General features: G+C 42.1%; 1 protein-coding gene across 3 annotated transcripts in view; it reads left to right on the forward strand.

Annotated features, from left to right (window-relative positions):
• The first annotated feature begins 2,049 nt into the window (after nucleotides 1–2,049).
• LOC107384019 (ephrin type-B receptor 1-B) overlaps nucleotides 2,050–25,619 on the forward strand; it is a 331,212-nt gene continuing 307,642 nt past the window's right edge. For 2 of the 3 annotated variants that reach the window (XM_054739946.2, XM_054739938.2), the window contains exon 1: nucleotides 2,071–2,263. In XM_054739946.2, the coding sequence (XP_054595921.1) occupies nucleotides 2,203–2,263 (61 nt within the window). In that variant the 5' untranslated portion in view covers nucleotides 2,071–2,202. Of the gene's footprint in view, nucleotides 2,264–25,619 lie in introns of all 3 variants that reach the window. The other variant, XM_054739931.2, reaches the window with a different exon arrangement.

Here is a 25,619-nt window from a genome sequence, read left to right on the forward strand (position 1 = left end):
GCTATCTAGGTGCGCACAGTGTCCCCGATCCCCTCCTCCTCCCCCTCCTCCCTGTCCGGTACTCGACCTCACCAGTCTGAAGCAGCCACCCTGTCCGTAACAAGTCCGGACCTGTTACTAGGGGCTTCGTCCGGTTTAATTACGGAAAACGTTATTCAGATGTTTGTATTCAGACACAAAGATGTTACGGACAGAGTACGGAACATTTCCGTTTTTCAAGGCCTGTCTGAAGGGGGCTGTAGTGACTTGGAAGGGTGTGGTGATTTAGCATTTGAGAGAGAGAGAGCAGCTAGATGAAGCTAACTGTTAGCTTTGGCAAATCCACAACGCAGCATAACTCCTTCAGGCTTGTGTTGATTGTGGAGATAAAATATCAATGCAGAGCAAACAAAGTCAGTGGTACAGTCATATTGCTGTTAGCCAATCAGAGGTGAGATGTTAAAATATCTGGAAAAAAGACTCCAGAACTGCTTTCTTCTGCACACCTCTGCTCCGGCTCACTTCTTGTTCCTGAAACAGGAGCGCCAGGGTTTTTTTTCCAACAGAGGTCAACTCACAAGGCATGTATTTATTCTAGAGAGCACTGCAAATGTGTTGAATAAATGAGTGAGCTTGGTCTTTAATGTTTGAATTCATAGTTTCCTTAAAATGGTATATTTTTCTTTTACATGTCAATGTTACCTTTGTCCAGCTAAAATCACTTAAAATTGTCTTCTCTTATGCACCACGGTTGTTTTATTATTCATTATGTTTAGCCGCTGTTTAAATGAGCTCATGGATGCTGTTTGATTTATCGAATCAGAGTTTTTAAAGACTTCAAAATTTGTGGTGATTTTCAATGATATTTGTAAGCAAATGTTATCCAGAATATGCTCTGTGGAAAACTGATTTAAAGACTCATTTTCAGGATTAATTTGCATTTTTAACACAACATGTTTTCATAAACAATTTAGTGAACATAAATTCTAGCTGAAAAATGTGAAAGACACACTTGGGTATTAATTTTATGCATTTGGGAATTCAGTTCAATATCCACCAAGGCAGAAATTTTGAGCATGGGACTGAGGCACATAATTAGTATTCTAAGTTGTACCTAATATTCAAATCCTCAATTTATTCTACGTAAAAAGGCAGGTGAAAAGAATCTGGGCCAGTGTTCTGCAAAGGGACAACACTGAAGTATTAGGCCATCCACTGGCCCGGAGAAAACCCAGACCTATTCGTGTTGAAGTTTAACAGCTCCATCCCAGTTCTTCAGCTCCAGGGACTTTGTTTGTGTGTGTGTGTGTGTGTGTGTGTGTGTGTGTGTGTGGGGGGGGGGGGGGGGGGGGGGGGGGGGGGTCACGTATCTAGCACAAGACAGGTGTATGGTTCTGGGCTACAAGGCGGGTTCTTCCTCTTCCTCTGCTGAAGCAGACTCTGGTCCTCTGTGTCCCTGCAGGGAAAGCCCATTGTGCACACCATCTGTTGCAGCACACACACACATAAAAGACAGGGTCAAGAGGCCAAAGGATGGAGCTGATGTGCAGCGCCTGTTTAATATCATTAGAGGCTGAGTTTGTCCAAACTCGGAGGAAGAGGTTTTAGTGCGAATGGAGTTTGCAGGAAGGGAGGGACAGGGCTTCGGGTGCATAACATCTGAGCTCGAATGTCATGTGGTAGAAACCAAATCTTCAAAGTGGAATAAAATAAAATAAAATGTATTGAGTCTTTGAAGTCCGACCACAGGGTGCAGTAGCGGTCATAAACCGACTGGGGGCGTCATTCCCCTTCAGAGCAGCGGACGCCGCTTCAAATAGGTCAAGGAAAAGTTTTGTTTTGACAATGCGAGGTGGGCGGAGCGGCGGGTTGGCCATTGGTTAGTGAGTTTCAGCTTCCAGTCGTTGATTGGCCCCGGACACCTAATGGGGCTGTGAGCAGGCAATTTCGGGTCTCCCCCTTCTGTCCTTCCCCCGATCCACGCACTCCCCCCACCCTCCCCTCATCATCGGCCCCTATACTCCGCTTGTCCCTTGCGCTGACTGTCACACATTGTTTACTACGGCTTGAAATGTGACTCACAACAGAGGCTGTCTGCTGGAGTACCGCTCTGACAAGCAAGGGATTCTGTTTTTCTTTTTTTTTTTTTCCTTTCTTTTTTGGACGCGCGCTGTGCGTCCTGATTATTTGGGGACGGGCTGTGGAGACTCCCCTTCTTCTGCCATGACAGTGGATTTGTTTGCGCTTCTATGCGTGCTGCTCACCGCATCATCTGCGATGGAAGGTAAATAAAGAATCTAGGACTAATAATCCACTTGCTGTAGATGTGGCCGCGGCGCGCGCGGTGCGCTCTGGAGACGCCTGTGATGCTTTCTGTTGGGCTGCGCTGCTGCGTCCCCGGCTTCCAGGATGGCACGTGGATTGCTTTGGTTGTGTGTGGTTTTCCCCTAATGCAGCGTCCTTGATCTCAAAATTACACATGTTCTTACAAAAACAACACTTTTTTGTTTTAAATGTGGATACCATAGCATTATACAACAAACTACTGCATGAAAGCCATTTTATGCAGCATAAAGGTTTAAACATTTATTAAGAGTTGCTTGAGATTCATTTTTCCAAGAGCAATCCCTCTTTCAAAGCAGGAGCACAAAGCTTTGTTGTAACTGCCTGTCAAATCTGCAAAATTCTCCAACTTTTGATATTTTTTTCCCAGGAACACACGTAAGTAAATATCTTCTGGTTAAAAGTGACCCCCTAGCGTGATTTAGCATTCTAAAAAGCTTAAACAAACTCCTGAACAGTGTTGATGAGAAGTTTTCTTGTATGCTGAGAGGAAAAAAAAGCAAACAGACAGAAAATTGTTTCTTCTGTCCAATTCTTTCCTTTTTTCCTTCCTCCTACTTCTTTGTCCATCCTGATAGAGACAACTGAATAAGCTGTGGTGCCACTGGTACAGTAGCTATTATCACCTCGTGTTTCTTTATATATATATATATATATATATATATATATATATATATATATATATATATATATATATATTCATTTCCACGCTGGGACCTGAGGGACCGGACACTCCAAGGGCTGCAGCCACAGTCACTATCTTTTGGCTCCACTCCTGGTTACATGATGGTGTCTTCTCCCAGGTCGCTGCACCGTCAGTCATCCTATCTAATAAAACAGAGACAGGAACTCACCAGCTTTCCTGTGGCGGTCTGCATCTGCACAAGAGTGAATGAAGAGCACTATTAGCGTTAGTTTTTTCATATACATGTTTTTTCTTTCGCCTCTTTAATCATTTACAAGGCTGCTTCAGGATTGTTCCCAGCTCTGGCTCTCTATAATTTGCCAGCGGCTTTCTTGTTTGTGCTCATCAGATTTTAACACAGGCTGCAGATACCAAGCCATGGACCAAATTGCTACCTCTGCAAGGGCGGATATTTTGAGGTTCAAAAGGTTTACTCTGTATGAAATGACAGCAAACGGATGAAAGATGAGTGGTGAATGAAACAGGGTGGAGATGGAGGGGCAGGGTGAAAGTTCCCTGCAAGCTGAGGGGTGTGATTTCAGCTTTTAGAAGATGAGATGAGAATGAAGCAGATGGGCATGGAGATGTCCCCTGGGTTACCTCAGTAACATAGATGAAAGTGATTTTCTTGTTTGGGTTGCTAATTGAAAAGAAGTTACCCCATGGGAAGGTTAAAATGCTCACTGAACTAACTCCAATCTGTTGCTGTTTTCTTTTTTTCCTGGCTTTATTGTAGTGTGTGTGTGTGTGTGTGTGTGTGTGTGTGTGTGTGTGTGTGTGTGTGTGTGTGTGTGTGTGTGAAAGTGGATCTGCTGACCACTTTATCCTTGCTTGTCCTGTCACAAATGATCTAATTACAAGTGGAAATCAGATCAAAACTGTCTTTTTTGCATATGTGCTTGAGGAATCAGCAGCTCAGACCATATGGATGCATGGCTGATTTATTTAATCAATCCACACACACAAACACCTGATACGAGATTAATTAGTTGATGAACTGGGTGACTGACGGATATGTGGAAAGATGGCTACGAGCAAAATGAATGGGAATTTAGGGTGTGTCTCATTTTTAAAGGTGGATCTTCACTTTTGAAGGGATACTTTGCAACTTTTTCATATTTTTAAACCATTTTCTTGAGACATGTGACAAAACGACCCTTTACATGGTTGATGAAATGTTACTCAGACCTCCACCACCTCCTGTGGCCAGAATACCGGACTTGGTCTCTGCTGGTGGAGGGAGTTGTGGAGTCGAGCTGACAGGATGGAGCTGGAGTCTGCTTCCATGTTTCCTGCATGTTTTAAATCACTAAAACAGCTGATTTGTTTGCTTTAGTGAAGGATCGCTCCTCTAGAAACCAACGAAGGCTGGGAAGACATTTCAGCAGTTGGATTAAGGTGTTAAAAAGACAAACACACAGCGAGGAGAAAAGTTTCATTTTCGGTTCAACTATAGTGAATTAATAATGGACACTGGGGGTGCTAAAAGCAAGCAAAATAACCTGGAATCTTTTAACTTTATGAGTATGAATCCGATGATAAAAGTTTAGATTAGAGATTTTTTTCAATTATGACTTTTCTCATTTATGAAATCCATTTGTAAGCCATTAAAAGCAAGAAAAGAAAACAAAAAGGATGGGAAAAAATGTTTTTTTTTTCAGTCTGTCCAAATTCTGAGGATGAAAAGAAGCTATTAGTTGTTGACTGTAAAAAAAAGACAGAACAAACTAAAGCAGAATTATGCAGCGGTCTTTGTAAATGTGTATTTATTCACCTGGGCAAACTGCAATGAAGGATCAAACGGTTTGGGTTCATACTTCAGTCGTAGTGGTGCGCACACGCTACATTACACACACATGGCGCGATATACATTCACAAACAAATGATTGAAGAGGGGCATGGAGACCCACAGCAGAAAGCTAACATGGGAGAGATTGAAATCGAGGATTTGCATGACATTAAGGAAAAAGCGTGTGCAGCGCTCCTTTTCAACCTTGTTTGTTTCTCTCCCAATTCCTTCCTGCCTGTTTCACCTCACCCACTTCCCTCTGCACTTCTCCTTTCTCTACCTTAGTTTCATTCTCTAATCTCCCAATTCCATTTTGCATCCCTCTTTGTTGTCTCTGTGGCACAAAGGATCGTTCCTGCCAACAGAAACAGTAATTCTCCTCTACTTGGAGAGCCTTTGCTTATTTCTGTTTGCCCTTTAACCAATTAGGCTTTGATAAAGCAGCTCATTTAACGGCCTGGAACTGGGTGGTTGGGAGGAGGAAGAAATGGGGATTAATCAGTGGTTGAAGACAGACAGAGGAAGATGGAACGAGACTCAGAAGAAGGGGAAGGTTGGATAGTTTCAGAAGAAATACAGTATGCATGTTTTACAAATGAGCAGCAAGAAGAACAAGGCAGAGGAAAATGTGTTGTCTCAGTTTTCTGACATAAAGTCAGTGACTAAGCCACGCTCTTCTAAAGTACTGCTACATAAAACAAGGTGGCTGAGAATATGTTAACATACAGCTCCTTAATAACTGCCATATTACAATGTAGTAGTTATTTTTACCCGAACAGCAGGTTCACCGATAAACCATTTTTGAAAAAAGTTGTTCACTGAGATTTTCATGCAGGTTGAACATGAAAATAGTCTCCTACACTTATCTCCCACTTTAGCTTCTGATAGAAAATAAATGGTGAAACTCTAGGATTAGAAAAGCCTGACAGAGTGACATCACACTGTCCCTTAACATTCATGAACTCACTATCCTGACTTGTGACAGGGAAGGCTGTTGTTGGCTTAGCGTCCAGGAAACAGCAGAGAACGTCTTAGCCAGTAGAAGCTAACAGTTAGCTTTAGCAACACCACCACACAGCAGAACTCCTTCAGGCTTGTGGTATTTGTCGAGATAAAACCTCCACATTGCAGAGCAAACAGAGTCAGTGGTAGAGTCATGTGGCTGGTATCCAATCAGAGGTGAGATGTCCAATTATCAGGAAATAAGACTCCAAATCTTGCCATCTGAAGCCACTTTCTCCTCCAGTTGACTCCTACATCTTCAAACAGGCGAACCAGAGCTTTCTTTCCCCTGAGAACGATGTATAGGGCATTTAATACTACTAGAGACCACTGCAAATGCATTAAAATATCTAAGTAGAGTTCACTTCAGCATGCTGATGCAGGTATATATTTATCAATTTGTTAGCCTTGGTGATTAACAATGTCTGACCAAGTGTTGAAAGGCAAAGGCTGACTTCATAGACAGCTTAATGTATATTTTCAGTCCATCCATCCATCCATCTTCTTTCGCTTATCCCAAGTCGGGTCGCGGGGGCAGTGGCCTAAGATGAGAGGCCCAGACTTCCCTCTCCCCAGCCACTTGGGCCAGCTCTTCCAGGAGAATCCAGAGGTGTTCCCTGGCCAGGCGAGATACATAGACCCTCCAACGTGTCCTGCATCTTTCTTTAGGCCTCCTCCTGGTTGGACGTGCCCGGAAAACCTCACCAGGGAGACGTCCAGGAGGCATCCTGACCAGATGCCCGAGCCACCTCAACTGGCTCCTCTCGATGTGGAAGAGCAGCGAATCTACTCAGAGCCCCTCCCGGATGACTGAGCTTCTCACCCTATCTCTAAGGGAGAGCCCAGCCACCCTGCAGAGAAAACTCAAACTTACATTTAAAAGCCAAATAACAGTTTATATAAAAATATAGCTGAAGTCCAAGAAAGCAGAACATCAGTTACTTTAATAGCCACTTGGGGTGCCTCTTAAATGTTCGTGTTTGCATTAATTGGAAAATAAAGTTAGGATCCAACTGATTAAATAAATGTACAAATTATTCTAAACTAATCTCAGTCAACTAATAACAGCTAATGGCAAGTTTTCCATGAAACAAAGTAAGCATTACCAACCCATCAAAACAGGAATGATGAATACCACAAAACCCATAAATGGTTAATCATCAAAGACTCTTTAACAGCATTTCCTCATTCAAATTAGGACAAAGATCAATATTGGATTTAGTGAGATTTTAACAAATGGCTCTGTGCCACCAGGTGGGTGGAAAAGACACAAGACTCATTTTCAGGAATTAGATTAATGTGACTATTTCAGATGACACCTAAATGTTCGTGTGCCTCACTCTGGATTACTAAAGCTAAATGATAGTTTCAGAAGGGTTTTCTATAAACCAGAAAGCGACATCTTTTTTTTTTTTATCCAGTCTGTGGATTAAATTACTGTATTTATCACAGTTTGGTGAAGCTCAGGAGGATTTTTTGTAAACAAAAATAGTTCCATTCAAGTGAATTACTGTGTGTCACTGATACTTCTGTATTTTTCTCAAGAATTAAAAGAAATGTGGGTACCTGCAGGGGTGCAGATAGGATTTTCAAACTGGGGGGACAAAGTTCCAATGTACCCTCCCCCAAACACACACACACATACACACACACACACACACACACACACACACACACACACACACACACACACACACACACACACACACACACACACACACACACACACACACACACACACACACACACACACGCACACGCACACACACGTACATATACACAAACTATTGCACGCGCCTTAACTAGAGCTCAGTCAGTTTGTGTAATTTCATCCAACGGTTTACGTAAAACCTAACACTTTTATATACGTGTTTGAAGCCACTATGCAGTAGAACGCTGGCAACAAAGCTCTGCCTGATCAACACTCTAAATGATAAATGACCCGCACTTGTATAGCGCCTCTCAGAGTGAGGACTCCAAAGTGCTTTACACTACAGTGTATCATTCATCCATTCACACACATTCACACACTGATACTGATGAGCTACGATGTAGCCACAGCTGCCCTGGGGCGCACTGACAGAGGTGCACCACTATTTCATTCACTCATTTGTTATTCTTCCAATCAATTACTAACAAAACCTCATGCTTTATGAAGAACATAAAATGATTTTCAGCACACCAATCTTTACAGAAAACATAAAAGCCCCCAAAAAACTGCACATAAAATACATTTAAAAAACAAAATTCACTTATCACTTAGAGCAGTAGTTCCCAAACTTTTCAGCCTGACCAACAGATGTTCCTTCGTATTTTTACGTTATTTAGAAATTTTCATTATATTTGGGAAGTTTTTATTTATATATAAATATATAAATATCTTTTCAAATTTTATATTTGACTTTTTTATGATTATGTGGCATACTTGACTCCCATACATAACGCTTCGGCATCTGCCCCTTTTTCACAGCTTTTTTTACATTGTCGCCACGTCTGTCATGTTTGCGGTGTTTTACCATCACTTCTACATCCATCACGTCCCAGAGAAGGTTAAACCAACATCAAACCCAACGTTTGGAGCTTGTAAACTCCACACACCTCTCGTGCAGCACCAGCTGTATGATGATGCAGCAGCGTCAATCTTCCCGGCCGGATGAGTGAATTTCTTCATCAGAGTCAATATTCTGCTTCATAATCAGAGTCAAGCATTACCAGACAAAGTGATCAGGCAACAAAGACCAGACCTGCCGGCAATTATACGTTTTATCTCATATTTGCGCTCTTCATGCTGTGCGCATCTCCTCCTCTCCCTGACTGGGAGCCTCATGGCGGGAGACGATTTTCAAACTCTAAAAACTCCAAAACTTTGCTCAGCCTGAAGGTTACGCATCTCCACTATCTTCTGGTGTAAAGTAGTAACTTCATGAGGGATCATATTTGTAGATGGGACTTGTTAAAGTCAGCAATGAGGCTTTGGTGCTTATAACGAGTAAGTCCCAACACTGACAACAACGTACTGAATCTATAACCAACATGCATAAACAAACAGATTGGCCCCGCCTACTTACATTGTTGGTCTTTTTTAAATATGCAGTAATCGTTGCTTGCCTTTTTCGCTTCATCCTGCGTCCTAGCAGCAACCACTTTGGCACCTCTGGAGTCGGTGTTTGTTTACGTCATGCTGCATTCAGTGTAATTGGAAAAAGGAGCTTCATGTGCTTAACCTCCGATTTTGTTTTCTTTCTGGCCTTAGTTGGGGGGGATGGATCGGGGTCGATCTGAATCTGGGGGGAACAGATCCCCCCCGTCCTCCACCCAATCTGCGCGCCTGGGTACCTGACTGGATAACCAAACCACAAAATAGTATAATCATTTAAAAAAAAAGGGTAAAATTCAGCAAAATACTGCTGAAAACAGTCTGATTTATTGTCTGTATTTGCTTCATTTAGCTGTTGTTTTTCAGTTCAGACTAATATTTCTAATCGCTCTACATTCATTTTTCAAATATTGCTGTTTTAACTGTAATTGCGTGTACAAAAATGTTACATTAAGGCTTCTCTCTCCTAATGTGTAACTGGTGAGTTCACCGGCTCTACAAAGGAGATGGCCTGTGAAAAGACTCCCGTTGTGTCTCCTTTGTATGGTAATGCAAAACTGCTCCTTTGCTCGTTCATTTTAAATTGTTAAACGAAAGAAGAAAGTCATAAGTGAGACAAATGGAGAGAGAGATGTGCAACATGAGTCTGTGGCTGAATGCAGGAGGAATGAAAAGACTTGGAGGATTATGTTTTGAGTTCACACATAAGTCCATTTTGGCCACAGGCACTACTGCTGACCTGGAACCACCTAAAGTAGAATTTGATTCTTCACTTGTTTTGTACAGCTATTCGAGTAGTGCTAACGCCATTATGGCTGAGTGAGCCAGTAGACATGCCCTCATCTCATAACGGGGGCTTTGCACAATGTAAAGGTGCACTTAGGCAGCCTAGTCACCTACGACGACCCTGATGTGAACTCTTGCTGGCAGTGGCTGTGCCTGAAGAGCTGCAAATGTGTCTTACTGTGAAAATGTACTGCAGAGAGCCTTGCAAGAAAGTGGGATCCATGCATCTTATTTTCCATCACAATATACAGTTTCATTAAAGTCCTCATGTTATCGCTGCTTCCTCATTCTCTTTATTTTTGCTGGATTTTTTTTTCCAATTACACACACACACACACACACACACACACACACACACACACACACACACACACACACACACACACACACACACACACACACACACACACACACACACAGTCACATGCAAACACACCCAAGCATATCATGTATGAACACACAGAGTCCCCCCTCACAGCTCACCTTACCCCAGAGACATCCGAGCCTTGGGAGGGCCATATGGTAGATGCAGGCTGGACGCTTGTGTATGTGCACACTTTTTGTACCCTTCCAGGGTGAATGTGAGCAGTAGCAAAGGGAAAAAAAAGTAAACAATGTGTTTTTGTGTGTATTTTTCCATTAAGTTCAAAACTTTCTGTGCAGCCGTCTTGTGTTGCTTATGATTTTCCTGCCCGTGCTTTCAACCACATTCCGGTTGTCCAGAGATTTGCTGAGGAGATGCTATCAGCCATGTTAGGTTCCACCCGTCTTGCTTCATGCTCGGCCCTTATCATTGCAGGTGACTGTGGGAAGGGTGCTAAGGCCTTATCAGGCCAATCTGCAGGATAAGCAGACACTCCGCATCGGCAACATGCACAACATATTAGAGCATGGGAGTGGAAGCAACGACACCCGTGACACAGTTCAACCTCAAACTGTGTGAGTCATCTGTTTGCAGGAGAAGCCAGATCTATCAAACGTTGCGAGCACATCCTAGATAAAGACACACATATCCGCTAAGACACTCTGGTAAGACTTGATATGTGCAGGAGGAGAAAGCAATAGATAACCTAAGCCACACCTAGAGGAAAATAGTAGTGCTAGTCATTGATTGGCTGCAGTGACCCAGCTAACCTCAGTACCTCAGTGGATGGCGGAGTGAAAAATGTGCTTTTCCCATTTCTTTTTCTGCTTCCAAGGTTTTTTTTATACCCCTTCCTCTCGATTATCACCTGTCCTACAGATCAGATTACAGTTATTTGGTCAGGAGGAAAAGAGAAGCTTCTACATATAATATTTGTTGAATCGAGAGGCGAGAACAAAAGCAATTGATTATTGAGTGTGCCGTTCACAAAGCCTGGCTCCTAAGGATTCTATACTTATAGCCCATTTTCAGCACCTGACCACCATTCCATGGCTAGTTTAGCCTCTTTAAAGTCACATCATCAGCTCTGATCAGTCTAGGTCCACAAAACCCTGTTGTTAACTTAACTTCAACATTTTTTCAATCTTTATTAAGTTAACCAGTAAGTAGTTACAAGGTCTCCATCCTGGTCCCCTTCAAACCTTCCTGCCAGGAAAAAAATCCCCCCCCCGCCTTCATCTTTGAAGATTTGCAGGGAAAACGACAAGGAAGAAAAAGTGAAACACGGGCTGGTCCTCACACAGAAAGAAAGTAATGGGTGCAGCCTGGATCACATCAGACGTGGAAGCGCGACGATGCGCCGCAAAGCGCCGTGGAATGAAGAGCGCTTCTTTTCGGTGCCCTTATTAACCTACGGTCTCGGTCACATCAGCTGCGAAACGCGACGAAGGCTTGCGCCGTGCAGCGATCATTTCGGTGTGTGCTCTAATTTTTTTCACGAGCCACTTCAATTCTGGCAGGAAGTCAAATCAAAACAGAAGAGGCAGGCCGGTAAATTTAACAAAATAGACATTTTTCAAAATAAAACACTGCAATTGATAAATGTGATAACCTTTGCATAGCTAAACAGACTAGAGAGACGAAACAAAGACACAAACACACCTGCGGAGAAACAGAGCGTTTCCATAGTTTTAAATGCAGTTTTTGGAAAACAATAGGTGTGATCAGAAGCGCTCGTTGAAAGTTCTCACCTGATGTGAACAGAGGAGCAGCGGGCAGCGCGCAAATTTCATGAGCAATCCACTTCGACACTTCACAGCTGATGTGATCCTGGCGTTAGTAGGAGCAGGAAAAGGGCAACAAGGTGATTGGATTTTGAGATTGTTGAAACAAAGACACTTTTTTTTTTGCTGGACTCAGAATTATTTGAATGCAACAATGTCATAAGCTAATGCATACAAGGGCTTGTGTGAAAGGCAGGTAAGGCGGTGTAATGTGCCTGCAGCTTCAAAGTTGTTGGAGTTGTTTGTCACCAGTTCAGGTCACTGCACAAACCCTTTGTCTGTCAGCTAATTCCTTGTCTTTCATGTTAGGTCTTAAAGAAGTCATTTGCAAATGTAATGTGAACTAGCAGCTCAGAAGTCTGCTGATCACCTGCTCCTGTGGTTGCAGAACCCTAAAAGGCGCTATATAAATACAGACCCAAATGTGCTATAGAAATAAACATAGTATGGTGTGCTGCGTGTCCAGTGCTCGAAGGAATTATTGGGGGTAAAACTACGAATGGTGGGAGAAGCTGTTCTGATTGAATAAAAGCCTCCTCCTCCACAGACTGTTGTTGGTCAGAGGTGCTGAAGCATACACACACACACACACACACACACACACACACACACACACACACACACATAGAGCCATGAATGTGTACAGACCTCAATACACATACATACAAGGCTTTTGATGTGTAGAAAGGAAATGAGCTGAGATGGAGAGCTAAGGGCCTGAGGCCTGTCCCATTATATATGAGTAAGTACCGGCGCCTGATCCAGGTTCAGGACATGTGGACATATTTCACCACTCTCCTGCCCTTATCCTCACCATAAATGTAATCATCTCTTATTAAACACTGGACTCTTAGCTGGAGAGTATAAGAAAGTATGCATGAATATTTGTGTGTGTGTGTGTGCTGCTGTGTTGGCATGACAAATGAAAAGTGGTTTTCAGGAAAAAGATATACATGAAGTGCCGGCAGAGTGTAAAATGGAAAGCCAGCTTCCAAGAGAGACGCTGATGGGCCAATAAGTAGAAGAAGTGGGAGGACAGTTCTCACCCTGCGTAACTCTGAATTCCTCTGCCCTGCTGTCCACTTCTCTTGCTGGATAAGAGAAGCGTTTCTGGAGGTAATTAACTATTGATCTAAAGGGTAATGGGAAATAAGAGGACGATGTCCCGATCCACCAGCTTGACTCACTGCTGAACAGCAAAACATGTGACAGAGTGAGAAAAGCACTTCCCTAAAAAAAGAGTTCACATTAGGACAACTTATTTTATCTAGGGTTTGCGATTTGGAATAAAATTTATATTAGTTATTTAATATCATCATAGTTTAATTTTGTAAATTTTAGAGTCCCAACATAAAAAAAATCCAAGTCAGTGTTCAAAAAGCTCCTATTCACTGATAAGTTTGGAACTTTTTAGACCAAGTGTATCTTTTACAAACTTATGATCTCAATTTATTAGTGAGTATATAGTATTATACCACTAGTACATATATTAGTAGTATATGTTGTGGTACATTGTGAGTAGAGAGAAAAGACATTTTTTCACATTTCAGACATTCTTTAAATTTACTTATTCGTTCAATAAATGAAACTATCCAACATGCAGCTGTGTGTGTCTCAATAGCAACTGACAAAAAGGTCTCAGGAAAAGGTCCCCCCCCCCCCCCCCCAAAAAAAAGGTTTTAGGAAAAGGATTGTCAGAAAAAAGGTCTCAGGAAAAAAATGGTCAGATAAAGTATTTTTGTCTGATGTATTACTGTCTAACAAACTTTTTCCTAACACATTTTTGTCTGATAGGTTTTCCTAAGACCGTTTTGTCTGTTGCTATTTAGTTAGAAGTCTGATGGTATGTTATTTTTCTTTATCATCTCATGTGTGACACATGAGACCAGAGGATGTCCTAAAATGAACACCGTATACCACAGTGGTTATCAGTCTGATGGTGACGAGAGAGAGAGACCAGTCATTGTCGGAGGAACAGTTCAGGCTGTAAAACATGCAGACAGTTGTATCACTGAGGCGACAGTATGACCTCAGATATAACTGCTTCACAAAATGTGATAAAGACCTGTCATCAGATCTTAATTCCTCTGGTTACCACAGGATTCTTCTTGTGTTACCCACTGGGAATCACGGAACACTCTAAAATTCATAGCTCCTTTCTAATTGCTTCTTTATTCCTGTGAAGTCTGTCCCTTCCCTGCTTTCAAGGCTGAGCATTTAAAGAGCAACGCTTTTGATCTGAGCTTCACGCACTGTTAGAGAGCCACTCAGCAGGTTGACATATGATGATCTGGGCGGAGTCAGCCCCTTTTCCGAACGCTGGGAAAATGAAGTGTTTGAGGGCACCATAAATATGGCATGCAGTCAGGTAGCTTTAAATAAGGTAAAGCTTGGATGTGGAGCTGAATGAACAGATGTGCTCATTTTTATTATTTTTTTTCTCCACTGGGGCTGTATAGCTGTGTGCTGATGACATGTCAAAATGATAAACGGTCCTACTAAGTCAAACTGAAGGTAATTGTACAGCAGTTTTCTGGGTGTTTTACAACTGTGTCACATTGGTTTTAAGCAGAGTTCAGTTAATATCAAAATATACATCCCTGACAAAGAGTAGGATAAGAGTCAGTCCATCTAAATTATAAAAATCTTTCTTATTCCTAAAGTTGAAATCAGACTAGCATCAGCGTAGCCCTAGAGCTTTTCTACATGCTCAGCAAATGATAGACAATTTGTAGAAGCTTAACTACACACGAGACGTGCAAGAAACGTGGGTGCATATTGTAGAAATCATCACTTATAATTTAATAGAATCTCTTAGCTTCCAACTCGATTTCTGAAGGTTTATCTGTGAGTCTGTGATGTGTGATACCATATAATTTGCATTAGGGCTGCAACAACGAATCGATAAAATCAATAAAAATTGATTATTAAAAGCATTGGCAACAAATTGCATCATCAATTGGTTGTGTTGCACAACTCTTCCAAAAGCCCCACCCCACCCCACCCCCGCCCGCCTTTGCGCGCAGACCGCAGCAAGTCAGTTCAGCGCGAGGGAGAGCCGGCAGATGTTTTGAAGAGGAACATGGCAGAAGCAGCGAGATCCAAAAAAGTTAAAAGTTCTAAAGTTTGGGAGCATTTTCTGTTTAATTCAGGCAAAGACATTCATTACCTGCAATGTTTGTAGGTCAGACTTAGCATGGCACGGGAGTACTACGGTGATGATGCAGCATCTTAAACGCAAGCATGTCGGAATGTCGGAATCATCAGCGAGGAGGGAGAGAGCTCTGTGTCCGGGTAAGTTAAAAACTTTTCAAAAGTGATTCCCCAAGCCCCGGATTATTACACAGGCTAGACATGCCCTAAGCTAGTAAAAAAAAAAAGTCTATAAATTCGTAAGTGCGACGCTTATTAGATAAATGGGGGGGTGGGGGGGGGGGTGTCTTCCCGTAGACTCGCGCTGCTGCGAACCGGTTCCGCCGTTATATTCCTGCAGAAACTGGTGGTCACACCGGGGCCAGTCTACTAACATGCGGCTTTACAACCACAATGTCCTCAGAAGCGAAAACACTTTTAAAAGGGAGGGCGGAGTCCTAACTGTTGCTGCAGGTGTGATGTGTGAGAGTGCAGTTATACACTGGGTAATGTATTTTTGGGTTAAGTTGCTTTCATGTGGCCTAATGCGACTCTATTTAAAATGTTCAGTTGTTGGTGTTGTTTTGGAAAGGGAATTTGGGATCATTGGAACGATCAGCAGCATTTCTTGATGTGACTTTATGGCGGTTGCCCAGGGCATCATCACAAGGAGGGCGGTATCCATAATTTTTTTTGTTTTACATCTTATTTTTTCAGTCATTTTTGGAAATAGTGATTAATTTTGATTAATTCACAGCCTATGTTTAATTACATTTAAAAATTAGTCGCTTGACATCCCCAATTATAATTAATGTCTACAGATTAGATCAAACAAGACAGATGAGAATTGCCCTGAAGCTGTTTAACTTGGACCCAGCATTTTAGGTCACAGATAGGTGTAGCTTAGGGTCTCTGTCCATATACCTTATCCTCCCTTGCTCATCCCATTCAAAGTATTCTGGCTTCATTTCTGGTTTTTCATTTTTTGAAAATTGAGGCAGAAAGAGGTGTTGTCTGGCGAACCGCGTGGTACACATGAAAGGGGCTGGGTGGAGTCAACACTTCCTTACTTGCTATGCTAAAAGTTCATGTTGTGTCCTAATAGGCTGACTTTATTCTTTATGATCTCCAGGGCAAAACAACAAACACTGAGCAGCTTATTATTGTCAAGCAAATCATGCACACCTCAGCAAGCAGCTGTCATCACAAATATCATCTTGAATATGCTGGTGACTGGCATGAGGCCTCTCTCAATGGTGGAGGATGATGGCTTTATCGCCATGGTCCATACCTTGAATCCTGGTTATACCCTCCCATCCAGGACCCATTTCACCAAACTCATGGAGAGAAAATATGTGGACACATTTCAAAAGATTAAGACTAATTAAATCAACAAACAGCAATCTTGCTCTTACAGCTGATGTCTGGACCAGCGTTGCCACTGAAGCACACCTTGGAATTACATGCCACTACATCACAGAAGACTGGGAAATGCAGTTGATCTGCCTCACCGCCAAACCACTGCAGGACAGACACACTGTGTCCAACAATGCAGAGTCGCTAGAGGAGGCAGTAACCCGATTTGAAATTCCTCTCAACAAAATCATTGCTCTAGTGCATGATAATGGTGCCAATGTGGCTGCAGCAAACATCCTGGAGGTGAAATATGGGTTGTCCTCTGTCAGTTGTACTGGCCATACCTTACAACTTGTGATCAACTCTGCTTTGAAGAATCAAGCGATCGATAAAGCTGTTAAGGCGGCAATATGTCTGGTTAAACACTTTAAAAGAAGTGAGCTTACCACCACAAAGCTTAAAGAAAAACAGAAACAAATGGCCACACCTGAGCACAACCTAGTCCAAGATGTAAGCACACGGCGGAACAGCACATTGTATATGATCACCAGACTGCTTGAACAAAGGTGGCCCGTGACAGCAACACTGTCTGACAGCTCTGTCACACACAAGGACAAAACGTATCTGGACCTGAAACCAGACCAGCGGAGCTTGCTTGAGGAGCTTTCGGAGGCTCTTAAGCCTTTTGAATGTGCCACTGTCTTCACGAGCAGGCAAACACGCACCACTATATCTGCTATTCCTCCACTGGTGAAGGAGCTGTTGAGGTCCACTCTGAGTGCAGATTTTCAGTCAGCTGCACTGCAGGCTTTCAAGCTTACGGCTGTGGAGCAGCTGCAAGAGCGATGGAAGATTGAAACTTCTTTTTCAGACACAGCACCAAACACAGTGGTTCTTGCAGCAGCCTGAAGTTTCTGTCACCACAGGAAATCTTTGATGTCCAGGGCAAAATCCAAGCAATGGCATTTGGAGAGAGAAGGGAGGTGGATATGCAGCAGCGAAGCAGTAGCAGGACCACATCTACCAGTGATGCAGCTCCTAAATCAAAATCAGGAACTCTTCATGACTCACTCCTTGACTCTGATGGTGATGAAGACAGTCCAGGGCAAGTGGAAGCTAGTGATGATGAGAATGTCCAAGTGAGGAATGAGGTCCACAGTTACTTTGGAGAAAAGAACCTTGCAAAAGAAGAAAGTCCATTGAAGTGGTGGAAAGAGAACCAAGACAGATATCCCATGTTGGCCAGGCTAGCAAGGTCCTACTTGTCCATCCCAGGGACCTCAACTCCATCTAAGTGTCTGTTTTCTGCTGCTGGCAATATAGCCTCAAAGAAGTGAGCCAGCCTGAGTCAGGAGCATGTTGAAATGCTTACATTTTTGCATTGCAATGCAACTTACCTGAAGCTGTAAGACATTTTCGGTGATAGCATGTTGTTTTTTCTGCTATTGAACTGTTGTCTAATAACGTTGTGTTTAATAAAGTGAGGGAAGGAGGGAAAAAACGTTTCCCAAGCAGTTTTAAAAAATTTCCCCACGTAATCCGATTAATCGATTAATTTTGCTGAGACCCCATCCGATTCATCGATTATCCAAATAATCGTTTGTTGCAGCCCTAATTTGCATACAGTGGAGCTGTGCTGGCGTTCGGAGTAAAAATGAAAGGGTTGCAAAATGCTCAGCAAGTAATTGAAACAAATACAGGCCTGCTTCATGTCAGGTTGGCCACCAACGTTGTCTCTGTAGTCATCATGATTCTTAGCAGTTTTTTTAAGCAAAATATCCTACAGTTGAAGGACGATGTGAGAAGTGTGTATTTTGATGGCTTCATAAAGTCATGGTAAATGAGAAATATTCTTGGATCAACGTCAAAGTGTTGAAGCAGAAACAAAACAATAACCGACCCCTTTCAGGGAGGCCTCTTTTCTCATGCTTTCATGTTCAAACACAGCATGTTTTTTTTTTTTTTTTGGTTTAAAGGCATCATTTCAATCTTAAGATGACTTAAAACTCAACGAGGCACATAGCTGGGTTCATTCCCAACCCCTTTTTTCCCAAGATGGATATATCATGTTCAAACCTGTGTAGATGACAACACAGACTGTGCAACACAAATCACAAAGCAGCTTTGTAGACAAAAGCATCTGGCTGAGCAAAGTCGAACATGGATGGGTGTGTTACGGAGTGACAATCTCCCAAGCTTTTATTATTCATGCAAAGGCTTTAGTCTACCCTTCATTAGAAAACACAGAGCGGTTTTTGCCTGGATGTGGAAGACAGCTGTGATTTTAGGATGCAACTTTGCACTTCGATTTTTCCATTAATAGGCTTATTTGTTATGTGATTTATTTATTTTTTATAGTTAATTAATTATAGAAAGTAATTTGATCAATACATTTGCAGTGGTTTCTAGTAGGAAGGAATGCCTTTTAAGTCACACTCTGGTAGGGGAAAAACAGAACTTCTTGGAACTAGAAGTGAGCCACATTGCAGCTGAGCTTCAGAAGGCAGGTTTTGGAGTCTTATTTTCAGATGACATCTCGCCTCGGAATGGATAACAGCAACTCCACTACCACTAATTTTCAATATGGATGTTTTATCTCCACAAATGACCTAAGCCTGTGGAGTTGCTAATGCTAACGGTTAGCGTCTACTAGCCGAGACGTTCTCTGCTGTTTCCTGGATGCTAAACCAACAACAGCCTTCCCCGTTGCGAGTCAAGATGGGTGAGTCCACAAATGTTAAGTGACAATGTGACATAGTTGTGTCAGGCTAGTTTTGCCGTCTATTTTTGTGACCAATTATAATTTTAAATGAGATTTTAAAAATGTTCTATCTACACTTTTAAATTAGTGTGTGTGCAAATCTAAAATATTCTCTGAGTGAAAAAAATGTTTGCTCACATCTCAGCGTGTTGTCAGGTGCCAGCTGTGTTTACCTTTGTTTCCAAGGTTTGTCAGGTAAATGCTTTTTGCCACTTCAAATAAAAATTTGCTTTCATGTCCAAAAAAAATCTAGCAAAGCACTCAATCCTTTTCTGAAATTTACTTGATACGTCTACTTGCCAAACTCGAGTTGGAGCAAGAAGTTTGATGTGCACTGCTCTCTTCTTGTGACGGTAATTGCTCCTGACAAGGTCACTCAGTGAGTCTGCGACTGTGTCCTTGCGTATGTTTGTGTGAGTGGATACAAGCACATTTGGAGAAGAAGAAAAAAACGAGAAGAAAAATCCACCAGCTTGCTTTAAAATGTCTTCCAGACACCTGTCAATGATTGGCTGAAAGCGGACTCCCTTCTCCCGACTGTTATCGACGTGGAAATGTAGAAAGGCGAGTGGCTTGCATTCCTGCACATGTTTTCAATCTATTTGATGTTCAGGTAACGTTTGAAAGAAGAGGAAAAAAAATGTATTGCTGCATTTTGATAAACATCATTTGGTAGTTTCTAAAGGGGAAAAACATGATAAACTGTCATGTGGATGGATAGTGTTTCTTAAATGTGGGAAAATGAAAAGAAAAAAATAAATAAAGCCCTCAGCCTCTCATTGTTTTCTTTGCTCTAAAGATTGATTGAACACTGTCCAGGATATAGGAGTGTTTCAATCATCGCATGGATCACAGCACAGAGAGAAAGTGACACATGTCGTAAGTGCTCTTTGTTTATTTGAGAGGCGACTGCGAGATGGATAGATTGGTTGCATAAGGGATGATTTGTCATCTCTTGCATGCTTCTTTTTCTAAACTTCAAACAAACAAAACCTTTAAACTATGCAAACTGTTTAAATATAACCTTTATTTATTTATTTATTTTGACCTCACAGACATTGTTCATATAAAAATGTAAATTCAAATCTGATCTTTCCCATGTCTAATAGGTAATTTTTCTTAGCATCCACACTCTCTGCCTCCATAAGAATAGGTCGTATTTATAGTACAGGCATCAAATTAGGTTGCATTGCATGAATATTCTAACCAGACATTAGATAACTCAAATAAATGGGGCACCTCACTAGGGTGATGAGTGGTGTGGGGGCCAAAGGACGAGGGAGTTAAACATGATCCAGGGAAGGTAGTTTGAAGTAGCACATGTAGCCTATTTAAGATACCGCAAAATGCCTGAACACTACAGACATAAAACAGTGCTTACAGGTGTGGTTCACTGAAAAAAACATTTTTTAATAACCATTTTTTATTATACTTGGTCAATGTCAGTTTTCATGCAGGCTGAACATGAAAATAGTCTCCTACACCTATCTCTTGCATTATTGTGAGATGGTGAAAATCTAGGATTTGAAAAGTCTGACAACTCTATGTCCTGTACAGCATTCATGGACTCACCAATCTTAACTCACGACGTGGAAGGGTATCTTTTTTTTACGTCCAGGAAACGGCAGACAGTGTTCCTAGCAAAAGCTAACCGTTAAGCCTGGGGCACACCGGAGGCGGACGTGCCTCGGCCGAGATTTTGAGAAGTCAAGTGGTCACACAGGGCGCGCCGCGCCACTGAGCTCTTCTCGGAAAGTCATGCAATAGTCACAACATCACGCGGGACTTGAGAACAGAAAGCGGGAAGTGACTCTATAGTTTAGATGTAATCAGACTTGCAGTCGTGTTTTGTGAGACTCGAATTCATAAAAAATTGGGTAAGTACACAATTTATTTGAATATTTTAAGATCAATGGGACTTCAAAGTTATCAAAACTGTGGTTGCGTTTGTGCCGGCGATTGGGTTTGTGCTGTAAAGCCATTCCGCGTCGTAATATTTGTTGTAAAGTACTCCACAATGTTATAAAAAGACACGCCGTAGCGCCTGAGATAGAACTGGTGCCTATCTTCAGCGTGGCGCTCCCTGTGTGCCCACTCTCATTAACTATAATGGCTTCCAATTAACGACTGCGCGGGCGCGACGCGTCCACCTCTAATGTGCCCCAGGCTTTAGCAATAACAAATCCACCACTCAGCAAAACTCCTCTAGGAGTGTGTTTTTTGTGGAGATAAAACATCTATGTCCCATTGCTGTTATCCAATTCGAGGCAAGATGTCCAAATATCAGGAAATAAAGACTCCAAATTTTGCTGTCTGGTGCCACTCTCGGCGACAGACTTGTCTGTGCTGATCCAAGAACTTCTGGGCATTTTTTACCCTGAGTACGGCTTGCAAGGTTTTCATTACTACCAGAGACCACTGCAAATTCATTAATTAAATGAGTTTCCTACACCTTTAAAAAGGCTGACTTTCTGTTCTGTAAATATTCTGAACAGAAAATTAATACCATCTTAAAAGGCAAGGGAACTAATTCGGAAGAAACAAATTGCAGCAGATTCAGTTATTATCCTAATTTAATTATTGTTAATGCAATTGTATTGCTATGGTTAGACTGTTTTTATCCATTTGTTATTTTGTTTACGGGAATACCATCAGGAGCTTTATTCCTGAGGCAGGAACGATTCTCAATGAGAAATGAGCCTGGCGTGGCTATTTTACTTCACTTTATTTTTATTTATTCATGTATTGTTTTTATATTTTTATTGACGTGTGTATTTTTTTTTTTGTGTGTGACTGTGTGTAACTGGGCGCTAATTCTCGTGTCACATGGCAAATCAAATTTACCTGTGGGTATTAATAAAGTTACCTTGACCTTGACCTTGAGGCTAGTTTTTAAACTTGGTGGAGGGTTGGAATAATAATTATTAAAAAATAGGAGTTTATCGAGGGAGCTTTAGTAAAAATAATACTATGCAGTGTTTGTTTTGGCAAATATTTCTCCCATCTGAGCCCAAGTATGTTGATGCTTTGAAACTAATTCACCAAATTTCAACTACAAAAATAACAATATCCTGTTTTATTACAGAGGAAAAATTACAATGTTAATTGCTGTTTTTGAAGAACAAACAAATTATGGTTAGCCATATTTTATTCCAGTCTTTTAATTAATGATTTTTTTTTCTCTTTAGTCTAGAATGCAATGAAACTCAGTTTTTACCCATTTGTTGTTTGATAAAACAATAAAAAAGGTGCTGTGCTGTAATTTGATTTTGGTGATGATCAATACATTTGCACATCAATCTCACTTCTCGTTTACATTGTAAATGGTAAATGGCTTGTATTTTTTAAAGCACCTTCTAGAGTCCTAGAACCCCCCAAAGATGCTTTACAACAAACTCACCCATTCACACACACATTCACACCCTGGTGGTGACAGGCGCCACCGGTCCCTCTGACCACCATCAGCAGGTAAGGTGGGTTAAGTGTCTTGCCCAAGGACACAACGGCAGCGACAGACTGAGTGGGGCTTGAACCTGCAACCTTCCGATTGCGGGGGGCACTCAACTCCTGTGCTTGTTGCCCCTCATTGTATTTATTGTATTTTTTGTTACTTTTTGAACTGTAAGTTTACCCTTACCATGGTGTCGGGCAGCAAGTCACAATTTAATCAGAGTGCTGGTGCTTCATGCTGCTGTTTATGTTTAAAGGTTGCAGTCAAGTCTGCAAATGAGTTTTTCATGCAAATTTTTGTTCTTGCAGCGAACACGGAAACAATATATTTCTTCGCACTAACTCAGCCCTGTGAAGAGCATGAGTCATTCCAATTGGAAAGAAAAGGTCCTAACCTTCATTCAGCAGTTTATCATCTGATTATACATCTGTTCCATTCTCGTCAGTCTTATGAATCTGTATAAACTATAAATCTGTAAAGATCTACTAGAATTTAGGTCAGTTTGTGTTTTATCAAGTATTTTAATGCAAACATTTCATTGAAATGCTAATTTGGTTTAAATCTTTTGTGCATACCGTATATTGCCATATCTGTTGTGTCTTTGGCATCGCAGTTTTGAAAGGCATTTTTTTGGGGGGGCCATAGTGGCTAGGGTGGTTTACAGCTGAGTGAGAAGCTGCTGGGATGAGAATCGGATCCTCCAAATCTGAGACCATGCGATCTCAAGTTGGAACAGGATAGAATGAGTTTGTGTATTTCGAGGTCTTGTTGACGAGTGAGGGAAAGATGGATTGGGAGACCGATAGGCGGATTGGTGCTGCATCTGCAGTGGTACTGATCTGTCGTGGTGAAGAGAATTGAGCCGGAAGGCGAAGCTTTTGAAGCTTTTGACTTACCGGTCGATCTACGTTCCATTGGTCACGAGCTTTGGGTGGTGACAGAAAGAATTAGATTGAGGATTGAAACGGCCAAAATGAGTTTTCTCCACAGGGTAGCTGGGCTCTCCCTTAGAAATAGGATGAGAAGCTCAGTTATCCGGAAGGGGCTTGGAGTAGATCCGCTGCTACTCCACATCGAGAGGAGCCAGTTGAGGTGGCTCATGCATCTAATTAGGATGCCTCCCTGGTGGGGTTTTCCGGGCACTTCCAACTAGGAGGAAACCTAAAGGAACACCCAGGACACGTAGGAGGAACTATGTTTCTTGTCTGGCCAGGAAACACCTTGGGATTCCCTTGGATGAGCTGGCCCAAGTGGCTGGGGAGACGGAAGTCTGGACATCTCTGCTTAGACTGCTTCCCCTGTGACTCGATCCTGGATAAGTGGAGGAAAATAGATGGTTGAATGGAAGTTTTTATAAAAAACAATACCTGTCTTTTATTTTCTTTACTTTTTCACATTGTTGGCATCAGTGAAGCTATTTCCTATGCGTCCCATCAGCTCTTCTAAAATATATGGGCCATTAACATGGATGAGTGCTTCTTTGCTAACAGCTTCAGGTTGCTTCAACTTTTTGCTAATTGAGATATAATTACCAAAAATTATTGCATAAATTGGTATGAGTGCAGCAAAGGAGGTTGCCATTGGAGGCCAAGTCCTTTAAAAAAACCTTGACTTTGCCCTTGTGTGGGAAAAACCATCAGGGTTTTTCAAGACTTGTTTTAGAACTTTGGAAATTTCAGGGACCTGCATTGGACATTCGCTGTCTTTTGTTTTTACAGCAGCATTGGTTGCTTTTCCTTTGAATGATTTAAACCATGTGCCTTTCAACAGACCCCCGTCTATTGGGAAAAGGTGGAGGAAATTGCTTGGAGCCGGAATGCACTTGACTTGGTCATTTGGGTCAGTGAAGGAAGTGCTGGTGTGCCTGTGCGTCTGCGTGATTTTCCTAAACTCTGGTCCCTCAGCCATTGGAAAACTGAAATATGATATGAATATCCTCTCCATTCTTTCATGAAAGCACCTGAAAATACCCCTGAAAGAGGCCCATTTAGGCTCACTACCAGACAATACAACACAATGCTGTTGATGACAGTCTAACTGAGGAAGGAAATAGCCCTGCTTGGCTGAGAATAATAGTGGAATATTCTGGTAGCTACAGGAGGGATTTATGGAAGCAAATAGTCTTTCTGTGACATGTAATGGGGCGGTATACAAACCGTATTTTTTATGTGTGTCTGTGTGATGAGCGTGTGTGTCAGAAACACTGACCTTTGTTGCGGCGCGTGGACCACATTCTGTGATGTGCGAGATGTGTGAATTGGAGCCTTGCCTAGCCTGTCAATCAGATGGAGAGATCATCAGAGGTGTCACAGTCAAATCCCCCATCCTTCTAATCAGCTGTCATCCCAAAAACACCAACTTCTACATGTGTCCGTGCCCAGCTGCCAGCCACAACCTAATGCATTGAAGCTGATTGCACAGTGCTAGAGAAAACCTCGAATACTTTGTGAAATTTCCTACAGTGATTTATAAGTCAAACCCCCCCCCCCCCCCCCCCCCCATTTGGTTGTTCTCGTTTCCCCGTGATGCTCTACTAGCAGGGTGTGACTCCATCTTGGGTTCCATATGGGCCTCATGTGGGATCCACGCTGCTTTCTGACACAGAAGGGATGGCAATTAGCGCTACATTTGCTAAGAATGGCATGGAATCAGAGACCTGTCACCTCTGCTTTGCAGCTTTGTCTTTGAAGACATGTATGTGTGCATGCATGAGCGTCGGCATGCGTGGAGGGTGGTGATGGAATCATGCCACGGCACCTGCTATGCAGCAGGTGGAAGGAGGGCCTCATCGAGATAATGTGTGTGTATGTGCAAAAAAAAAAAAATAAGAAGGGAGCTCGGGGTGAAGCAATTGGGGTTTTATGTGTGATGTTAAGCAGAGCAGCATCTAAATGCACAAGATTACTTGTAATCAATGTTACCACAGATCCCTTTGGGTATGCTAATGTATTCTAAAATGCTAATGTGCTTCTGTGCCAAATCTCTAAGTTGTATCATCTCAGTGGAGGAGTGATGCTGCACACAGAGGCAATGAGATGGAAATCTGCTGGAGTTGTGTCATAAAGTATCTTGGCAAAATAAATTTCTGTA

Source organism: Nothobranchius furzeri, chromosome 11 (assembly GCF_043380555.1).
Source record: "Nothobranchius furzeri strain GRZ-AD chromosome 11, NfurGRZ-RIMD1, whole genome shotgun sequence".
Classification (NCBI taxonomy): Eukaryota; Metazoa; Chordata; class Actinopteri; order Cyprinodontiformes; family Nothobranchiidae; genus Nothobranchius; species Nothobranchius furzeri.